The following is a 21,208-nucleotide window of genomic DNA, read 5'->3' as shown; positions in this document are numbered from 1 at the left end:
GCCAAAATTTGGTATTTTAATCCAAATTCTGAACTGAACTGCACACCCTTACTACCAAGTTCATGGCAGAAGTCAGACCAGGGAATTTTCTGATTTGTAGCTCACTCTCATAGCCAATACTGAGCACCAGCTCAATATTTCCTGTCATATACAAATAACGTATGCTTAGCACTTAATAGTTTGTGCTGTATACATCTCTAGACATCACCAGGGAACTGCAGCCAATTGGTGTTGCGTGGTACTTCCAGAGAGTGTTTAGGACGTTTTACATTCTTACTGTGGTAAACGTTGTATCAACACTATAACCTCAGCAAGTACAATTTTCACAAAGTGTGGTTTCAATGGCATGCACCTTTACACTTGCACACTCTGTGACGGCAATGGAAGTGGCAGGGAAGGGCTCCTAGGTGGGCTGTAGTAGCAGGTGGGCATCCTTTTTGCCCTTAATTAAAAGCTGCTGCAGCTGTTTGACACGAGTCTTTTTGGTGCTGTGTCCCTGGAGAAATCGGCTGTGAAATCTGCTTAATGAGTGAACTCACGCAGTGTTACAGCTTGGCGTCCCTGCATCCGTTAATTCATAAGTGATTCCTGCAGGGAAGCTAAATAAGAAAAAGTTCTCGGCTGTGGATTATGTCAGGCTCCCACCACTGGTAAACATATTGCAACAATGTTTTATAAACCCCCTCCACTTTTACATTCTTTGTGTATGCTGAAGATTGTGTTCAGTTTTAAACCTGGCAATGGCATAGAACTTGGACCAATTTCTTGCTTTTTCTTTTGAGTTAAAACAGAAACGGTCTGTTCCTTAAGCAGTGCATGAATGTTTCCCTAATATTAGGTAGCGCTTTTAAGTGAAGAATAAAGACCATCTTGGCCACAGAAATGGTTGTGTTTTTTTCTTAAGATGTTAAGTGCCGTCTTATCAGTCTTGATTACAATAGTACGGCAATATGGACTCATAGAGTTTGCTCAACCCATTTTTTTTTGTGTTTTCTTGGTCCTTACCGTCCTACATGAGATATTTAATGGCTTTTCATTATGTTTGGGCGTTTGTCCTTGCTCAATTGAAAGCTAAGCCCTCTGAAGTACTGAATGGTAGATTTCATCATATTTCATATTCAGATCACCATTGATCTTGTGGACAGGGTAAAATTGACCCTGTGTCTCATAAAATATTGGAATATCCTCTTTTTACTGTTTTAGGAATAATTGAATTTGACCTTTTTCAACTTGTGCTCTGGTTAATAATTTTCAGAGGGAGATTCTTCCCTATCTGATGCTAGATAGTGATCCAAATATAAACCTGCTGGTTGCTAAATTTCTGTCTCGTATATTTTCCTTTAGAAATTAATTTATTATTCTGTTAGTCATTGCTCAAGATCATTTGATCATAGGAGCTCTGGAATGGAAAGGAAACAATAAATAGAACAGAAGGACGTTGCTGAATAGTTGATTGAAACCATCTCTTGTTTTTATCAGAGTGAAAACCTGGATAGTATGGTAACCATACCTGATATTAAACTACACAGTAACCCTTCGGCCTTCAATGTCTACTGCAATGTGCGGCATTGTGTTCTAGAGTGGCAAAAAAGGGAGACCTCTTTAGCTTTGGCTTCCAAAAATACTGTGCAGAGTGGTGATTCAGATAGTGATGAAGAAGAAGAGGCAAAAGAGCCCCCTATCAAGCTTCCAAAGGTAAGCTTGTGAGGGCAGTCTTTCAAGCTGCCATGACACTGAAATAATTGCCTTTGTAATGTTCTGCACTACAGAATCAAAGTACCCTTCTTTAATAGTACATTTCTCTCTAGATCATTGAAGTTGGACTATGTGAAGTTTTTGAACTTATCAAGGAAACAAGGTTTTCTCATCCATCTCTCTGTCTAAGGAGCCTGCAAGCTCTTCTTAACGTGCTTCAGGGTCAGCAGCCAGAAGGGCTTCAGTCAGAACCTCCTGAAGTTCTAGGTAATGCTTTCTGTGATTCTCTTTCCCCTCCTCCCTCAGGTTTTCCAAATAGTGGAATGGATCCAACTAACTTTTCTGCTGGTAAAGAAGGAAGGAAGGGTCCTCTTTTGACCACATAAGAAGTTATGCTGAGGATCATGTGAGATGACGATGATATTGCCAGTGTTTATATACCACTCTTTTAGACAGATTAGTGGTGAACAAGTTAGTGTCATTATTCTCCCCACAATACAGCTGGGGAGCTGGGACTGAGAGGAGTGGCTTACCCAAGACCCCCTGCTGAGCTCATGGCAGTAGTGGGATTTGAACCAGATGCAGCCAAACCAGTTAACCATTGTGCTGCAGCAGCTGTAGTAGGGAGGAGAATTGGGTGAGATACAGTGGATAAGCTATTTATTGGAAGCATATTCTACATTTGTCAGAGAATATAGTCCTTTTTTTTTTTAGCTAGTAGGGCATTCAGTGTTGGTTGCTGACTACAGTATTGCATTTACTATATTCCAAAAGCCTTTGCATTGATAAGGGTAATTTAAGAGGTCCTGATTTTAATTTTTTAAAATAAAACCAAAGATGTCTTTTTTAAATGGGTGTAGTTTTCACTTGTTACCTTTTAAGGTTCTACTGTTACTGCATTGAGGAATTGATCAACCCCCTCCCCCATCCCAAGACACGGTGTGTGAAACCTCCGTAAACTATTCTAAAAATATATTTTTATGAAATAGCTCCCCCTCATACAAATTGAGGCAGTGAGTAGAGGGGAACAAAATGGAAATAATCTGACAGACATGAGAGAAACATCCAGTAATGTTAGGTACCTTTCTGTCCTCATGCTCCTAAATGAAGATATTTAGGCCAATTAAATTCTGTGCCACATGATTCATGTGGAAGCCACCCGAAACTGCTTCTGTGTTATAATCAGAACATTACTAATATAACGCTCAGTTGTGAAAGTTGCTTTATCCTTTTTGTCTCATGGAGTTGCATGGCTTTCTGTCAGTACATTTATACATAATGAAATAAAAGACACAGTCTCATGACATTACATATTGGATGTTGCATCTGTTAAACTATTAACTGTTATGATGCAACTGTTTCCCATAGCCGAAATAGTAAGGCTGTATAAACCAGGGATTGTGTGAGGGGGCATTTCTTAATGCATTGCAGAGAATCACACTTTGCATAGAAGACAGGGATCCTCTCTCTCTGTTACCTGAATTGGTCTCCTTGTGAATAAGAGAATTGTGGGGGGAATTAGCAGCAAGGAAGACAGCTATGCGAGAGGCCGTAACTATCGGATCTTTTCCACCAATTTTTACGGAGTCCCTTCCCAGATAGCAGACGAGGCTGGTGCTTTAAATTCAAAGAGCAAACTTTTATGGAGGAGGAAAAACACATGCACACACAGGAGTAATTAATAAAATGGTTACAGAGAGAGAGAGAGAGTCCTAGGAAGCTAGTCAGAAGTTGGAATAGAGTGAGGGAGGGTAAAGTATATCTACCTATCCTGGAGCATAGTCCAGTCCGCGGAGGAAGAGGGAGTAGCTTCAAACATCTAGCATTCTTGGCCAAGAGAGCAAGAGGCTTAGGATAACCTCAGGGGAACAGCGCTTTGGATCTAGTAAACATGCTTGATTTGAATGGGGCCAGGGCACTACTTTTATAGGGTAAAACGTGCCCTGAGGTGGGAGGGCTCGCCTAGACGTTGGAACAAAAGTCCCAATGGTCAGTTCCTGGGAATAACAAAGGTTTGATTACCTCGATTTCTAGCTGCTGGGGCGTGTGAAAAAGAATGCAAGGTCTCTCCTGGAACTGCACAAAAGGGGCAGTTTGTTAATGGAGTCCACCGGAGCTAAGTTGATGAATTTAGTTGGGGAATGTACCTTCCCAGGAATGACTTATAAATACTTATGAATGCCAATTGATTTGCTCCTCAGTCATGGGCAGGAGATCTCATCACGGAAGGAGGGAAAGGAATGTGTTAAGTGGGGTGACTCTGTGAGACCTTTGTTGCTCTGGATTCCTTTCGGAGCTGGGGAGAATGTAAAACTAGTCACCAGTGGTCACTCTGCATTTACATGCGGCATTCCATTCATTCCTGGGTCTCCCAGGTGGGACTCAGCAACTGCTTGCTGGAATTCCCCTGTCTACAAACCAAACTGCATTTTAATCCCGTGGTCTTGTGATCTTATATCACAGGTAGCTAGATTAAATAGCTATTAAAGATGGTGGAGGCCGGGCTGACTGCTTACATCTTGTGGGTATTTACATGGAATTCAGAACTGCTCCTACTTGCCTGTCTTTTGCGCGTTGAATATTACCTTGATTTTGAGTTGAAGAGCTGGAAGAACAGTTTCTGTTGACATGTATAATTTTTTTACATTGTTCTTTAGATGCCTGTTTATTCCTTTGAAATTTCGGTCTGTAATTAAGTGTTGTTCATCTGGGGAAAAAAGTCGTAGTAATTCCTGTAGGGTAACATGACCCTTATTGTCGTTTTGCCCTGTTATTGCTTTCACTTCTCCCACAAAGCTTCTGTCTTGGAATATATCAGTAAGCATTTCTTTGTGCTAGTCAATTTTTGTTATGCTTCAGCAATCCCTACTTTGCACAAGTAACCTTTTGTTTTATCTTCAGAGTCTCTGTTCCAGCTTCTTCTAGAAATAACTGTTAGAAGTACTGGAATGAATGACAGCACGGGCCAGTCTTTGACAGCACTTTCGTGCGCTTGCCTCTTCAGTCTGGTAGCTGCATGGGGAGAAACTGGAAGAACACTTCAAGCAATTTCTGCTATTCTCACCAATAATGGAAGCCACGCTTGTCAGACTATCCAGGTGCCTTGATAAACCAACTCCTTGGTTGCCGTATTATTTTAGCAGAATTCTTATGGACCCGTTAGACAGAATTTTATGTTCATTTGTTACTTTCCAAATTTGAGATGGACAACTTTAGAGTAGGGTCATGCTGGAAGTATCCTGAGACAGAAGTCTACAGATACTATAGTTGAGTTCAGTGTAATTGGGTTAAATATAGCTTTTTTATTTTCATGAACTTAACAGATGCGTGCCCCCCCCCCCCCCCAAATTGACAGGTCACATGCCATCCTATTCTGAGACTATTCCAGATGAAATAAGTGAGTCAGCTCCTGAGAAATGTTGCAATATCTAGTTTGAAATCCTGAAACAGTCTGGCTTCGATCCAAAGAACTGCACAGCTAGCTCTGAAACCCAACTTGTGTTCTTTATACGGCAGCCTCTTGAGTGGCATGAAAAACTTGTTTTGAAAATTGAAGAAAGTTTTGATAAGTAGTTTATGACAAGGGGATGTACTACTCAGAGAGAAAAAAACAAAGTAGTAAATTCTCAAGCTTTGGGCATGGTTAATGAAGCTCTTTGGAAGCTATAATGAATTTGGGCTTTTCTATTCTTTCTTACCTTCTTTGAGATCACTGATTTGGGCTTCTGTCTGAAAGCAGCGGTTCTTCACATTCCAAGAGCTGCTTCAGACACCACAAGAAGAACAAGTAGATGTATGTGTGTGCGATTCTGATGCCTGTCATTTGAACTTTTTTCCTGCAATGTATAAGGGAAATGTAAAATGCTCTACACACACGCACGAGCACACACACGCACACTCTCCAAATTCTCTTTCAAACATTGCAGAAGTAACACCACTGTTACATCTGCTTGTCGGTACTATTTATAAAGTAGGGATTTTCTCTAGAAAACTTTCGGACTGTAAAGACCTCACTGGCACTATGTGCCTGTGTTTACATAACAGGAAATGTGATTGTGGGAACTCAGTTAAATCTCTCTAGGCTTTGAATATAAATATACTAGACAAAATGCATTCATGTTAACGCATGCAAGATGCTCATTCTGTCGTTCACGCTAAATCTGTTGGATGCTACTAACTTGATTGTAATCCTTCTAGTTTTTTTCTTGCTTGATATCGGTAGTTGAATGTTTCTATTAAGTGACAGTTGTGTGCTGTGTTTTCTTCCTTTAGGTGCCAACTATCTTAAATTCCCTCCAGAGGAGTGTGCAGGCAGTTTTGGTGGGCAAAATACAAATTCAAGATTGGTTTAGCAATGGAATTAAGAAAGCAGCCCTAATGCACAAGTGGTCATTTAAGGACATTTCTGTGGATGAAGATGACCAGTGTCTCCTTCAGAGTGATGGCTACTTCCTGTATTTATTATGCAAAGATGGTCTTTACAAAATTGGTTCTGGATACAGTGGAACAGTCAGGGTAATGTAGAGCTTGTGCTTGGTTGAAATTGATTTTAAAACTGCTTTAAAATAAGTAATAGTAATATAATAAAACCTGCATTGTGCATTTTTCTTCTTCTTTTTGTACCATTAGAGGAGATGTCAGACTAACCGTTTTGCTACATTACAGGGTCATATATACAACTCTACATCTCGCATCAAAAACAGAAAAGAGAAAAAGTCTTGGTTGGGTTATGCTCAGGTAGGAGAAATATTTGAAGCAGTATCAAAGAATTAATTTCACATTGAATCAATAAAACATGGGATAAACATGTATAACTTGTGATGCCATTTTTTGGGGTGCAATTGTAAAAAAGCGGTGTCTCTTCAGCCCACACTGGTTTGCATGTGATGCCTACATACGAAGTGCAGCTTGCTGACTGATAAACAATAGAACTACATTCAGTTTATGCTGCTCACAAAAAAGAATTTTGTACAGAGTTTAAGAAGGAAAAGGGAATGGGATATTTTCTGTTTTGAAAGAAACAGTATCTTAATTTACTTTTAAGGTGGCCATAAAGGGTGTTTGTGCATAGCCAATTTGACAAAGTGCACATTTGAAGTGGTCACTGTGTGATAGTATTTACTTTCATCACTCATTACTGGGAGGTAACCTTTATATTTTCATTTAAATATTTTTAATCTTCTATGCATATTTACCTTTTGGATCCCATAATGTAATTCCATGGTCAGAAGGGGGATGATTATTTTCCAATTCCCCCCTGTGGCAGATCTGTGATTCCCTGTCAAAACTTGGGATTCCTGTACCTTCCAGGAGCAGCATTTCAGGGGGTGTTTTAGAATGCAGAGGGAGGGGTTGGGTAGAAAGTTCCACTCCACTGATGAAAATCCTCCTGTCAGCAGCTATAAATAAACAGTTATGGCAGCTCTTAAGCCATAGCATGACATGGCTGTTGTAACATATATTACAAATGCACAGAAATGCAGGGGGATGTTATGGTAGTACACGTGGGTATCAAGGTATCAGAGTTTGCTTGGGTGTCAGTTCAGAGCTTAAGCAGTCAGTTTGTTAAAAGATGGAATGAGTGTAAATGCATGTGTGCATAAACAGGCTCAGTTAAAGATTTTCAGACTGCTTCAAAGTCGGTAAAAAGGCTAAACAAAATATTAAGCTATTGTATTACTGTGTGCACAGTTGTGAAATGTATGTGGCTATATCTGGTCTGATTTTTTTTTTACAGGGTTACTTGTTATATAGAGATGTGAACAATCACAGCATGACAGCCATAAGGATAAATCCCGAATCTTTGGAGCAAGATGGCACAGTAACTTTGCCAGGTACAGGAAAGTAGATGGGCAGTACTCCTCTTGGTGGGGCTCCTTAATATGAGCGCGGTGACAAATGTAATTTTCTCTAGATTTTTAGAAATGACTGAATCGGAGAATATTTCTGATTCCTAACTGCCTTATTAGAACATATTCTTTTAAGAGAAGTTTGGACTTCAAGGCACAAAGTAACAGAAAATTTAATACACCATTAAGTGTTTATTTTACTGATTTTCACTAGAGAAAGACGAAAAAGGTATGATCCAAACCCACATATCAGAACTTCCTACATATGATTCAGTTTCCATTGTTTTTGCCAGAGTGCAAGTGTTGTATGAAATTCCAGAGAGGACGCTTGCCTGCTGCTCGAGCAGTTACGTTGTATAAAAGCTTCCGCTACCTCTGCAGGCAGCTTGTGCAATGCCAACCCCTAAAAACATGTCAAGTAATCGACAACGGGGCAGCCGTTTTTACATATGAGAATGAGATCTGCGCTGTTGTGTGTTGTAGAATACTATTTTGGAAGATTAAAGGTATTATGCCCTGTCCGGGATCCAGTTAAAGGCGATAAACTTGGAGGGTGAAGTATGACTTAACATTGCCGTTCTTCTACACAGATTGCCAGACTGAAGGGCAGAACATCCTTTTCACCGATGGAGAGTATATTAATCAGATTGCAGCTTCACGAGATGTAAGTAAGCGTATGCCTTCTGCTTGATGTCTTGGCTGTGAATTCTTTAAGACAAGAAATGTAGCCTTCGACATACTCGTGCCATATTTTGATCTTATTTTAAATAGAAGCATTGTTAAATCATTGCAAAAAAATTAAATCTGATTTAAATTAAAAAAAAAAAGCCAGTTTAAAATAATCATTGCTGTTGGCTTCTCTCTCTTTCTCTCTCTTTGCAATTTGAAACCAGAAAGCTGCTTCTCTTTTGCTTAGCTGGATGCAAATCCATAGGAGGGAGAAACCAGGAAAATTACCCCCCCCCCCTTTCCGTCAATGGAAATATTAGGTGTTGTCCAACCCTTAGTCTTTTCTAAAGAACGTTGTTCTGCATCCCGAATGAGAAGAGAAGTTCAGGGGCTTAGTCGATAAGTTTAACACTTACTCAGTTGTTTGCAAGAAGGATGTTTGCCTGAGAAGGGAGGTGAAAGGCATGTGAGAGGCTCTAAGGTTTTTGATAGCATTTTGGTCCATCTGTGGTGTTGGCGGATTCGGTATGTGTTTGCTGCTTGATGCAGACAAGAGCAAGTGTTAAGAATGGGACGGTAGAGGTGAAGCTGGTAAAAATGGCATTCCTCATTTTACTAACAAATAAGCTAACATGTTTTTGTGACCTTATTATACTTTTGAGAAATGCTGCAGTTCTTGCTAATTTCCTGAACAACGAGTGCTGAATGTAACTGCTGCTTAGAAGCATCATTTTTTCCCCCTGGTAAACTTAATATATTTTCAGATTGCAGGAACTAAAGCTCATGAATTTAATTTCATCATCTTTCCATTGTTTTTTTTTCTGAAGATTTAAATATTTGACCCTACTTTTTCATATAAAATTGATGGTATATGTGGGTGCAGGGCTTATGAACTTCAGTTTTTTAATATCTAAAAAGTTAATTATCACAATAGCAGAAGGGAGGTGAATATATGTAAACTAACATTAAAATGCTTTGGGTGATAGAGCTGACATTTCTACAGTGTCATTTTGCTTGTTGTGTTTATACCCTTATTCAGGTTATAAACACTAAATAATGCCTTATTTAATAGCACATTCTAAAGAGCTGCAGAAGAGTCACAGTATAATTTGGAAAGAGTGGGATGATGCCGTTTCTCTGTGACAATAAATTTTAAAGTTATTTAAACAGGAATTGTATCTGTTTCAGGATGGCTTCGTTGTCCGAATATTTGCAACGAGTACAGAACCTGTATTACAGCAAGAACTGCAACTCAAGCTTGCCAGAAAATGTTTACATGCGTGTGGTATCTCATTATTTGATCTGGAGAAAGACTTGCACATTATCAGTAAGGCATCACTTTTTTTTTACTGTCATCTTTATTATGTTTTGCATAGAAAGCTTGTCAGGATGAAAAAGAAATCTGAAGATAAAATTTAAGTCTGAGAATATGGGCAGACTACTACCCATGTTCCACCTATGTCTGAGTTCCATGCAGTTAGTACGATGCCATTCAGTGTATTTACAAATCACACACTTGCTTTGTGCTTGAGCCAATGGTACCACTTTCTGCAAACTGTATGTCAAATATGATTTGTCAATTGATGATTACTTTTAACCTGTCAGATACAGTTTTGCAGTATCTTACTATCTCGGTGTTTGTAGATAAGTTTGCTTATAGCTAGAATCTTTACTGAGCACATTTTGATATTTCAGTGTTTTCGGCCCTACAGTCATTGCTAGTGACATTCACTTGAAAACACGCAATACTTTGGTCAAGATTTTACCTGAATGCTTGAATGGATGAGAACTATGCAGGGCTGGTACTGGTGGTGCATTAGAGCATGAGATTCAAACCACCTATGGTGTAAAAAAATATTGATGGCTAATTGCAGTTTTGTACTCTCAGGTACAGGGTTTGATGAGGAGTCGGCTGTTCTTGGTGCAGGAAGAGAATTTGCACTAATGAAAACGGCTAGCGGAAAGGTATTAGAAATGTGCTATTAACATTGGGCACTTAATGAAACTTTCTGTTTCTAAACAGTACTAACTTCATATGTGGACCAACTACTTATGAAGCTGGGTTGTATATCCTGCATTTTTTTCGGCTGTGGAAGCTGAAATCTGCAGCAGGTAGCCAGCATGGGATGGGGGTGGATGGGGGGCGGGGTGGCTTTCTAATGAACAAGCTGCCTGAGGGAAGCCCTTGACCTTCCTCAGGTTATAGCTTTTGCATCTACGTTTTATAATACAAGAAGAAGTATATACAAGAAGAAGTAAAATACAAGTAGAAGTAAAGCAATGTGTGAGTGTCATGTGTAGCTTGGCCCCGTGGTTCAATATTTACAGACTTTCACAGCTTGAAAGCGTCTGTGTATATGCTTCTATTTTTTCCTAAATAACAAAAACTTGATTAGGAAGAAAATTAGTGTATACCAGTATAAAATGGTTGGGTTTGGAACCAGTTCATTCTTCTGCAAGCAGAACAGCTCTTCCACTCGCCCAAGATAGTGGTGGGCATTTTTGTTGATTTCCCCTTTTCTCACTGGAGACCACCTCACTGGAGACCACCTCTTGTTAAGTCCCATGCTGTTTCTGAGGTTCTCCTCCTAATCCCCCAGAAGTTGCTTTTTGGGGAATGCAGGGACTATCGTGTGTGTTGTGAGCAGAACTCTACTTCTCCTGTTAGTAGAGTGCTGCTCACTGTACAACTCTTGCCAAACTGCTTTTTTCTTCTTCTTTATATCGATGAGTTACATCACTTCACTTTAAATCATGTTAGATTATCATGTCGCTTTTGTGGATTTTGTTTTCTAGATTTATTATACTGGGAAATACCAGAGCCTTGGAATCAAACAAGGTGGTCCTTCTGCTGGAAAATGGGTAGAGTTGCCAATTACCAAATCTCCAAAGATTGTTCAGTTTTCTGTTGGGCATGATGGTTCGCATGCCTTGCTTGTTGCAGAGGATGGAAGCGTGTTTTTCACGGGCTCTGCAAGTAAAGGGGAGGATGGCGAATCAAGTAGGTTTGGAAGTAGTATGTTTATATCTGTGTTGACAGCCATTAAAGATATCTTGAATGAATGTGGAAATACTTTCTAGTATTCTGGTCCTTTGTTTTGGGGCTCATCATCTGTCTCCCTTTGTGCAGTTTCTCCTTTTAAGATCCTGAAACATGGGTGCGCTTCTGTGAATGACCTTCCCAGTAGAAATGTTTTTTTGAATAGCAGTATAGCTAACTCGAATACTAGATAATGCCGTGCTATGAATGACCTTGTGTTGGTTTGTGTAAATAATGCCATTACATAGAAAAGAGCGAGTAAATTTCTTAGACACAGTAAACTGTTAACTTTGCTATGCATTGGTGCCTGATCCCAGTAAAGGAGGTCAGATTGTGTTTTTTCAAAGCGTTGTTTTCATTAAACATATTTGAAGAATGCAAAAACATGGTTGAGAACACATCTGAGGAACTCAGTATGTGAAATTAATGGGGAAGGAGGGGTAACCATGGTAGAACAAATCATCGCAATGTAAGAAACATCAAAATTCCATTTAACTGAGTCAGCAGTATAGACACTACCTAATCCACTGAGAAAGGTGCACTAGAATTCCAGATTCCAATGTTGACTTTCATATCTGCGTTCAGTAATAGCAATATGAGCAAAGTGCAAGAACTTTTTTTGCATCTGTGTTTGTTGAGGGATTTTGTTTTGATGTTTTTACTTTAGGATATTTTGCAGAAGTGTGCACTTGCACTTCGTTGTCGAGGTACACAGGTGGAAACAGTGTCCATGGGCGCTGTGCCTGTCACCAGCTTTGTCTGGTGAGCCAGCTCTGGCCCTTTGTGGGCAAATGTTTTTTTGCCGGTGTGGTGCACGCTCTGGTAACATATAGATTAGACTACTGCAATGCCCGATGGAGGTTTATCTGTCTTCCTGTATTAATGTCTTCAGCCAGCAAAGACTTTTTGGCTTTGATGGTTTCTTGCGAACTCTCATTGACCTCCCCCCTCCTTGTTTGTGTGTTGATGTGTTTAAATGTTCTGTTTAATTGTTTTAAATATTACATATTTATTTATTTGTATTTTAAACACTGTATTAATGTTTTGATTCTTCATCACCATGGGACCCTAAGTTGGTTGAAAGATGGCATAGAAATGTTCTAAATAAATACATAATATTTCTTACCTTACAATCTTGGAAGGTTGAGCACAATAAAAGAACCTAAATGGTTTATAGTTATAAGTGGACAGTATTTACTGCTTTTAATTGAGCCCTCAAATATCTGAACATGTTTGTATGACTTTGAAAGGATGAGGGGAGTAGATGACTCATACCTTCATGTTGGCACGCTCTTTTCTTTGATTTTGTGCAGAAGTACAAATAGGAGAAATATAGTAGATATTGTGGGAGGTGGAAAAAGGCTATCTGTTACCCCCCTCCCCCCTTGTGTCTAGCTGTTCTGGAACATCTACAAATCAAATATCACACTGAAAGTTTGATAATTCTGAACATTTGTCTAAAACACTAAACTCATTCATTTCCTCAGCTTTTTGTTAAAACCTATGTTCTGTAATGTGTCTTTCCTCCCACCTCTTTGTAGCCAAGAGCAGGCGGCAGTCTAAACCATACAAGCCTAAAAAAATAATCAAAATGGAAGGAAAAATGGTGGTGTATACTGCGTGCAATAATGGGAGTAGTTCTGTCATTTCGAAAGATGGAGAACTCTACATGTTTGGAAAGGATGCTATTTATTCTGATAGTTCAAGTAAGTTGGAACTGGAGGTGTGTTAAAGCAAGTAGAATTAATAATTTGGCAAGAAGAGCAAGGCTGGTGTAGTGGTTGGGTGGTATCTTGGTTGTGCTAAGGTGCTCACTCCACCTGGAAGTTCATTGTGTGACCTTGAGTCAGTCCCTCTTCCAGCTTAACATAGCTTGTTTGTTGCGAGGCTAAAATAGAGGAGGGGGAACTATGTATGCTGGCCTAATTCCTGCAAGGAAGTGTTGGGTAAGCGCAATTGATTTTGCAGTATCTTACGTATAAATGGCCAACTGAAATCTCTTTCTTAGAGGAATGGAAGTTACAGCTGAGATACTGTATGAAGTCAGCTGTAACTTCCATTCCTCTAAGAAAGAGATTTCAGTTGGCCATTTATACGTAAGATAAGTTACAGCTGAGATACTGTATGAAGTCTTTACCCTGACTGTAGGTTGTATGCTATTAATGTGTGGTCTATGACCGTAATAAAGATTGATTGGTACTGTATGAAGTCACTCTCTGGTTATATTTGTGTATACTCTGCTATTGAGGTCTGCCTTCTGCTTGGTACTGCCTTCTGTTCTACATCAGTGCTTCTCAAACTAACTGATGTAGCTGACTGGCTGTTTTTCTTCCCATGCGCCAGGGACCAGTACCATATTTATGCCATATTGTTATCGTACTTGCGTAGACAAGTAGCACATCAGATCAGAGAAACGTTTTCAATATATCAGTTGGAATGAGAGTGTGCACACCAAGTGTAGCATACTCTTGGAGACGTGTTCCCATTTACATACATCGAAGACCGATTGAAAGGCTGCACATTTGTGCGGATAGTATGAAATGTCTATTATTTATGATCCCAGGAACTATTATTTTAGTTACTTTAATCCCTAGTGAATAAAAATGTTAACAAAATATTTAATTTATATTGTCAGTACTTATATTCTCAGATCAGTAGGTTCAAATGGGGTTCCAAATGACAAATATAAGCAGGGTCCCACAACACAATTTTGTAGATTGTGGAGACAGTTGTCTCTGCCGTTGTCCCACCCACTCTTCCTTGTTACTGTTCTCTCCCCCCTCCCCCCCGCCGCCCTGCTTTTCCCTGTTGCTTGCCCCCAGGAGGCGCTGTTCCTGAACTTCTTTACTCCCTACCCTGGCAAAGACCCTTTGTCTGTTTTTTTGGTTTGTTTTTATAATTTAGGTATTGAACTGTCATGGAAACATATATGCTTAGAATGTGGAATAAAAATGTTTAAATATATTTTATCACAGTATACCAAATTTCTGGACTTTGGAAAACAAATGATTACATTGTGTCTTACCTCGCAGGTTTAGTGACCGACTTGAAGGGCCATTTTGCAACGCAGGTAGCCATGGGCAAAGCTCATACATGTGTGCTAATGAAGAATGGAGAAGTGTGGACTTTTGGAGTGAATAACAAAGGACAGTGTGGACGAGACACTGGTTCCATGAATCAGGGAGGGAAAGGTTAGTTCCTTACTCCTTGGCAGAGTCCTTATAGTTTGTCTTGCGGTGCCCCATTATCAAGGAAAACTGTGTCCCTACCTTTCACCATTTCTTCTTCCTTTTTTTCAGCTTTCCATTCGATATTGCATCTTCCTTTTGTTTGTTTGTTTGTTAATTTGACATCCTGCTAGGCCACTCCTATTGCCTGTACCCTGTTCAGTTGCCATTTAATCCTACTGCTTTTCTGTAGACTTTTCCACTTCCTGCCTCTTAGATTTCTGTAGTTTTTCTTTCCACATTAAAACCTAGTGAAAGGGAGATTTTAAAATATCTTTTCACCATATTGCTTTTTTTCTTAGATGAGCTGCTATAAAGTTATCCGCATTTGGTGGTGCAGGGACCTCACTTCAATTTTAGCTTGAAGCTGTGTGTTCCCTTAGTTCTAGAATGTGTGTACACTCAGGATGGAGTATGGAAATAGCAAAATTCCTCCCAAATTTAAGCCTCTGGGTCTTTTTTTTTTTTTTTTTGCTTTTTATACTTAATATTTTTTATACTTAAAAAGGAAAATGTTGCTGTTGTACTGGAATATTTCTTTGGAGAATGTATTTCCTGTGCAGGCATGTTCAAAAGAGGGAACAGAGGATACCTAGAAGGAAGGTGAAGCTTTAAGTAACTCAAAGGTTAGGGTGCATCTGGCTGAAAAGGAAAGGAAGACTTTTTGATCCTTGTCAGTATGGCTGTTGTCGGGGTAAAAAAACCTGCTTTTATCGTTGATAGACTGAGCCTGTTATTTGCAGATGAGGTAAAGAGCTTGGGAGTGATTTTGAGCCCAGGCTTATTTTTTGAAAAACAGGTTGGTGCATTTGCTAAAAGTGTCTTTTGTCCATTTTACTTTTCTGTCAGCTCTCCTTCCTGTTAGATACCACAGACTTGGTCATGCTGATCCTAAGCTATTGGAACACTCTGTATATGTCTGCCCTTAAAGGCAACTTTGAAACAAATTTGTGCAGAAATAAGGCTACTTGGTTTTCTGCTAGTAACCAGCGAGCACACATTTCACCTTATTTATGCAGTTGCATCAGTTGCTTGTTTGTTTCTGAGCTCAGTTTAAGATGCAGGTTCTTCCTTTTGAAGCCCTTTATGGTCTAGTGCTTATATATCTGAAGGACTCGCCCCCCACCCCAGTTAAGCCTTACATTATCCAGCTCTTACTTATGCCCCCCCCCAAGGATACAGTCGTTCTCTGCTCAAGCCTGGGCTTTCTTGAGCATGTGGCAGTAATGGGGAATGCTCTGCCAATGGAGGTGAGAAAAGATTCTTCATTGCTGATCTTGGAAAGAGGTGTAAGGCAGTGCTTGGTAGCGCTTGTCAGTGGTGGTTTTGAGTAGGTGGTAGGAAGATCGGAGCATCTGATGCTGGATGGGGGCTTTAGGGTGGATTAAGTGCTATGTTCCTAATAGAGTTTTTGTGTATGGCCATTGTTATGGACGTCATGGGACTTTCTTTTGTGAGCCACCTTGAACTTTTCCCCCAAAAAGATAGGATACTGATGTTTTAAAAGAGTGTGTTCATTCTAGATCATTTATTGAGAGCACCCCATAGAATTGTATGTGAGAAGAACATTAATTCTTTTAATTAATTAATTAATCTGACTTTAAAAATGGCAACATCCAGAAACCAGTGGGAGAACACTTCAATCTACCAGGACATTCCATCAAGGACTTAAAGGTCACCATAGTTCAACAGAAACCTTTCAAAAACAAAATCCAATGGGAAGCTGCTGAACTGGAATTCATATGTAAATTTGACTCAGTCAGCCATTATCAGAAGCTGCTTATTGCATCTACTCCCCCCTCCCCTCACCACCTATATATATCTGACCAGTTTCTTCATACCCTCCATGCACCTGACGAAGAGAACTGTGGTTCTCAAAAGCTTATGCTACAGTAAAGTCGGTTAGTCTTAAAGGTGCTACTGGACTCTTTTCTATTTTGCTACTACAGACTAACACAGCGAACTCCTCTGGATTAATTAAGTCTGTGTCTCATTTTTTGTCATTGTATGTAGTCCCTTGACTTTTATGTAGCAAATTGTGTGCTATAAAAAGGGATTTTAAAAAATTATGTTTTTGGAGTCTCAGACATGCCTTTCAGGCAGTTACAAAATTACTACTCTCCAAACTTATTTTGGAGTCTTAGACGTGCCTATCAGGCAATTACAAAATTACTGTTATCCAAACTTAGATCCGCTGTAAGAATTCTGCAATACCGCACCGGTTTCCAAAATTTGGCATGGATTGTTTTTTGATTCTCCCATAGGCTTTGGAGTTGAGAATATGGCCACAGCAATGGACGAAGATTTAGAAGAGGAACTAGATGAAAAAGATGAGAAGTCTATGATGTGTCCGCCAGGCATGCATAAGTGGAAGCTGGAGCAGTGTATGGTATGCACTGTTTGTGGAGACTGCACAGGTTATGGAGCAAGTTGTGTTAGTAGTGGGCGTCCTGACAGAGTACCTGGAGGGTAAGCAAAACTTTTTTCTGCTTAGCTCTGGAATCGCTGAATTAAAAGTTTTTGTGGAATGTAGTTGAGAATCGTTGACTTGTGTGGACACTACTATTACTATAGTGTGACTGCTCATTAACACTCATTCCGCAGCAGAAAATATAATCCATAATTACTTAAAGAAATGGTTGGAAGGCCTTGCGGTAGTTAAGAGGATCTCTCCAAAGCCTGATTGGGAGACCTCTTAGGCATCCCCTCTGTATGCCACCTTCAGGTGGGATACAAATACATAAGTAAGCAGTCCATTCCATGAGAGAAGCAGTTGCTGAATTGCTCATAGATATATTTCAATTTTATTTAAATATTTATATCCTGCTTTTCTCCAAAAATTACTCAGAGCCTCTTACGAGAAAAATGCATAAATAAATCAGGCCGATTCTGGGTTCATTGGCTGGTTTGATTGAAGTCGTAGCCTGCAGCCACAGGATTAAGAGCTAAAGGGCCACGAGCTGTATGGGTTCTGTAGGCTGAGAGTCTCGGTGGGTGGGCAAAAGTGGGAAGTCTTGAATTCCAGTACACAGGGGTAGCGTAAAGAAACTTTTAAAAAACACACTTCAACTCGATATGGTAACACTACAGAGAATCTGTTATGGATGTTTATACTTGTAGGCAACCTTTTTATGTTTCTGCTTTTCAAAACTAAGCTATTTGGTGGGGAAGTGATCCTTTGCTAGGGAAAGTCATTATTTGTCTTTTCCGAAATAATGGTAACCATGGCTTGATGGTTTGTAAACAACTTGACAATGGGAATGAAGTGCAGGAGTATGTGGGTGGATGTCAAATCTTTAGTCTTCCTCTTTGAAACAGATTATGCTGAAAGAGACACTCCCATTTCAAAGTGGGGAAAGCCTGTTTTAATATATACTTCAGTGTAAACTTCTCTCTGCTCCGTTATGCTTAGTGGTACTGAATACAGTAATCCAGGCTACAAGGAAATCTGGGTTTCAGTTGTATCAGTTGTATCCTGCTGCTGTCCAAAATCTGGGGACAGGGAGGGGTGGGGAGAGTCTGTCTGCTAAGTTTGGGGTTGAGATGCAAACAGCTAATTATGAGCAGTGTTACTAATTATGTCCATGGCTTGTAAAAAGTATTCCAGTGTATTCCAGCCGTTTTCATCTATTGTAAAAAAACAAAACAAGAGTCCAATAGTTTTGCTACAATAGATTAAAAATGGCTGCCGCCGTGGAATGCTTTTTAACAAGCCATGAACATTATTACTCCGGAGGAGCTTTCGTGAGAGGGAGCTCCTTTCTTCAGATACAGTAGCTGAAAGAAACCCCTTACCTCCGTTTAGCAGGAAGATTATAGAAAGGATTTGGTAAAAAGTATAAAATACTCTTTGCGAAGTTGGCGTGTGGTTGTGCTGAAATAAGATACTTACGATCCTGATGTTACGACCGTTCTGCGAGTGGTTGTCGTGGGGGGTCTATCCGTGTTTGGGTAATACCTTTCCCCCCGCATAGAATCTGCGGCTGTGGCTCTGGGGAGTCTGGCTGTGCGGCGTGTGGGTGCTGCAAGGCCTGCGCTAGAGAACTGGATGGTCAGGAGGCCAGGCAGAGAGGAATCCTCGATGCTGTGAAAGAGATGATCCCGCTGGACCTTCTGCTAGGTAAGCTGACATGAGACTGTGCGGAACCCTTGGGCAAAAAAACTCTTCCTGCCTCACTTCCTCTCTTCTTTATTAGCCTTCTCCTAAAGCCGGCTCTGCGCTGATCTTAAAACCAATTCTCTTTGTGAACCACAGTTCTTGTTAGTAGCTCAGAAGGCTTGCAGAGCAGGTTTAATTAACTGGGGATTAAATTGACTGAGAATCCATTTTACAATTGCTTGAGCTTAAAATTTTGTATGCGTTTAGATAATGTGTTCCAAAGTCTTGTTTTATCTCCTTCATTTAAATATATTGTCTAGTCCTGCGCTTCGGTGACATTGCACTGAGTGATGATGACAAATATTTTACTAATAATATAGTCACATTATTCATGATTTTGTTTAGGGAGGGGGGGGAGAGAGCGCACATGCAGACTTTGTGCATAAAAAGGAAACAGTATTTTTATTCTGTGACCCTAATATTTTGCAGTAAATAGCATTTATTGTTCACGCAGAACAAACAATACACTGAGAATAGTAAAGACCTCACATTTTCATTTTTCAGAGAATAGTTCAATTCCTTTCGAGACAAATGTAGTTAAAGTGCTACAATTTGAAATGTTTTAGAAATAGCATATAGACACGTTTTTTGTGTACTCATCTGTGTCGGCCATAACACTATATGTACGTTGAATATTGTTGTCTCCTAACTGATAAAGCTGTCCCTGTGCCTGGAGTTAATATTGAAGAACACCTCCAGTTACGTCAAGAAGAAAAGCGACAACGTGTGAACAGGAGACACAGGTTGGAGGAAGGGAGAGGTATGCAACATCTGTTTTTTCACTTCCTGTTAAATCAGGCTTCATGAATTAAGAATATTTTGAGAAATTTAGAGACGTTAGCAAATAAATTGTGAAAATGCATTTTATGTGAACTGGCTCGCCTTCGTTTCAGGGGAGGGAGCTGTGTTGGTCTGCAGTAGAAGAGCCAAGATTTGAGTCCAGTTGCACCTTAGAGGACCAACTAGATTTCCAGGATATGAGCTTTCGAGAGTCAAAGCTCCTTTTTTCAGATAAAAGGAATGGAAAAAGTTGGAGTCTTTATAATAACAGGCGGAGGATAGGAGTGGTATTACGAATTAGAGTGTCAGGAAGCCAGCGGTAATACATGTTGAAATTAGTTTGATAGAGCAGGGGTGTGAAGGGTAGAAAATTAACATCTGTAGTGCAAGAAAAATCTTATGTCCCAGTTCAACCCTGAGAGGTCCGTTGTTCCATATTTGCAAATAAGCTCAATTTCAGCCGTCTCTCATGGTGTAATTTCCCTTTGAAGTTTCTCTGTTTGAGAACTGCTACTTTTAGGACGGCAATGGAATGTCCTGGGAGATTAAAATGTTCAACTGTTTGTGTCTGTTGTAATTTTTGATGCCAGATCTATGTCCATTTATTCTTTTGGGTAGGAATAGACCTGTTTGTCCCAATGTGGAGAGCGGAAGGGCATTGTTGACAGCTGATGGCATGTATAACATTGGAAGATGAACAACCGAACAATCCTGAGATGGCATAACTGGCCCTTCTGCTCTCTACACTTGACAAACAGGTCAGTCCCTGTGCAAAAGAATAAATCGCAACATTAAAAAAATCAGTCGATGCATGAATTTTATTTGCAAAAAGTGTATTGTTCAAAGTGCAGAAAGTGAATGGGTTTTTCAAATGGAAGGTGAACATTGAGCAAAGCACCCTTCCTCTGCCTCTTTCATATTACTGGCCAGAAGGCTTTATGTGCCTCAAAAATTTCTGTTCTCAGCAAAAATGTGAGTGTCACTTGTTGAGGGTGAGCATAACATCTCTTAAATATCTTGAAATTATCCGAGAGTGGCCTCTCATGTTATATTTTGTTCTTGGGCATAGATACCAGAGCACGAAATGGATATCTAGTATACTAGTTAGATGAATGCATGTGCTTATGTTTTGGCTTTCAATGTAAAGAAGGAGTGAGTGAGCGGGAGAGACTGGAACCCGTTTCTGGGCATTTTAAAGAAGGGAGACTTGTTCAGTGACAGCTTAAAGAAATTGGATGCTAGATTATGTATTGGGTAGTTGGGATTAATCTGTGTTTGTGTTGTGACCGGTTCAGAAGTCCATCCCTTTCCCCACTGCTGATCATTCATCTGCTTCTTGGCAGTCATAATGGATCAGGAGCTACCTTGTGAGAGCAGCTTAGCTGTATTTGCTGTGCTGATGTGTGGCAAAGTAACGCAAAACAGAATTGCTTTTCATGAGAAAATGTGTCACCTCTGGAGAAGATAAGCCAGGACATCTGGTTCTTGTTTTCACATCACCTGTTTCACTTGAGGATTTCCTTCCTGTATCACATCGTCATAGATGCTCATGCAGAGGAATGTGTACCGAGAAGCAGCATCAGAAGCAGCCTAAATATTTAAATATTTTATCCCACTTTTTTCCGGCAAAGCAGGACTCAGAGTAGCTTTAAAAAGCCAAAAAAGAGTTGTTTAGATTGTTGCAGCCTTCATGAGGTGGGGCTGAGCAGAAGGAAGAACTTAACCCTGGATAGAATAGCTTCCCCTAGCAAGAAGCAGCACAATATGTCTTGGAATTGTCTACTTTCAA

At 39.9% G+C, this 21,208-nt stretch overlaps 1 protein-coding gene across 1 annotated transcript in view; it reads left to right on the top strand.

Annotated features, from left to right (window-relative positions):
• The window catches only part of MYCBP2 (MYC binding protein 2), a 151,394-nt gene that overhangs the window by 6,489 nt on the left and 123,697 nt on the right, over positions 1-21,208 (top strand). The window contains exons 2-16 of the mRNA XM_054975001.1: positions 1,480-1,695; positions 1,809-1,962; positions 4,597-4,793; positions 5,968-6,210; positions 6,361-6,432; positions 7,433-7,529; positions 8,135-8,208; positions 9,402-9,540; positions 10,102-10,178; positions 11,010-11,214; positions 12,795-12,959; positions 14,286-14,444; positions 16,745-16,949; positions 18,455-18,600; positions 19,298-19,399. Coding sequence (XP_054830976.1) covers positions 1,498-1,695; positions 1,809-1,962; positions 4,597-4,793; positions 5,968-6,210; positions 6,361-6,432; positions 7,433-7,529; positions 8,135-8,208; positions 9,402-9,540; positions 10,102-10,178; positions 11,010-11,214; positions 12,795-12,959; positions 14,286-14,444; positions 16,745-16,949; positions 18,455-18,600; positions 19,298-19,399 — 2,233 coding nt within the window. The 5' untranslated portion in view covers positions 1,480-1,497. The remainder of the gene's footprint in view (positions 1-1,479; positions 1,696-1,808; positions 1,963-4,596; positions 4,794-5,967; positions 6,211-6,360; positions 6,433-7,432; positions 7,530-8,134; positions 8,209-9,401; positions 9,541-10,101; positions 10,179-11,009; positions 11,215-12,794; positions 12,960-14,285; positions 14,445-16,744; positions 16,950-18,454; positions 18,601-19,297; positions 19,400-21,208) is intronic.

This window comes from Eublepharis macularius, chromosome 3 (assembly GCF_028583425.1).
Source record: "Eublepharis macularius isolate TG4126 chromosome 3, MPM_Emac_v1.0, whole genome shotgun sequence".
Classification (NCBI taxonomy): Eukaryota; Metazoa; Chordata; class Lepidosauria; order Squamata; family Eublepharidae; genus Eublepharis; species Eublepharis macularius.
The sequence above is the reverse complement of the archived record's forward strand: the minus strand, read 5'-3'. Positions and strand labels throughout refer to the sequence as shown.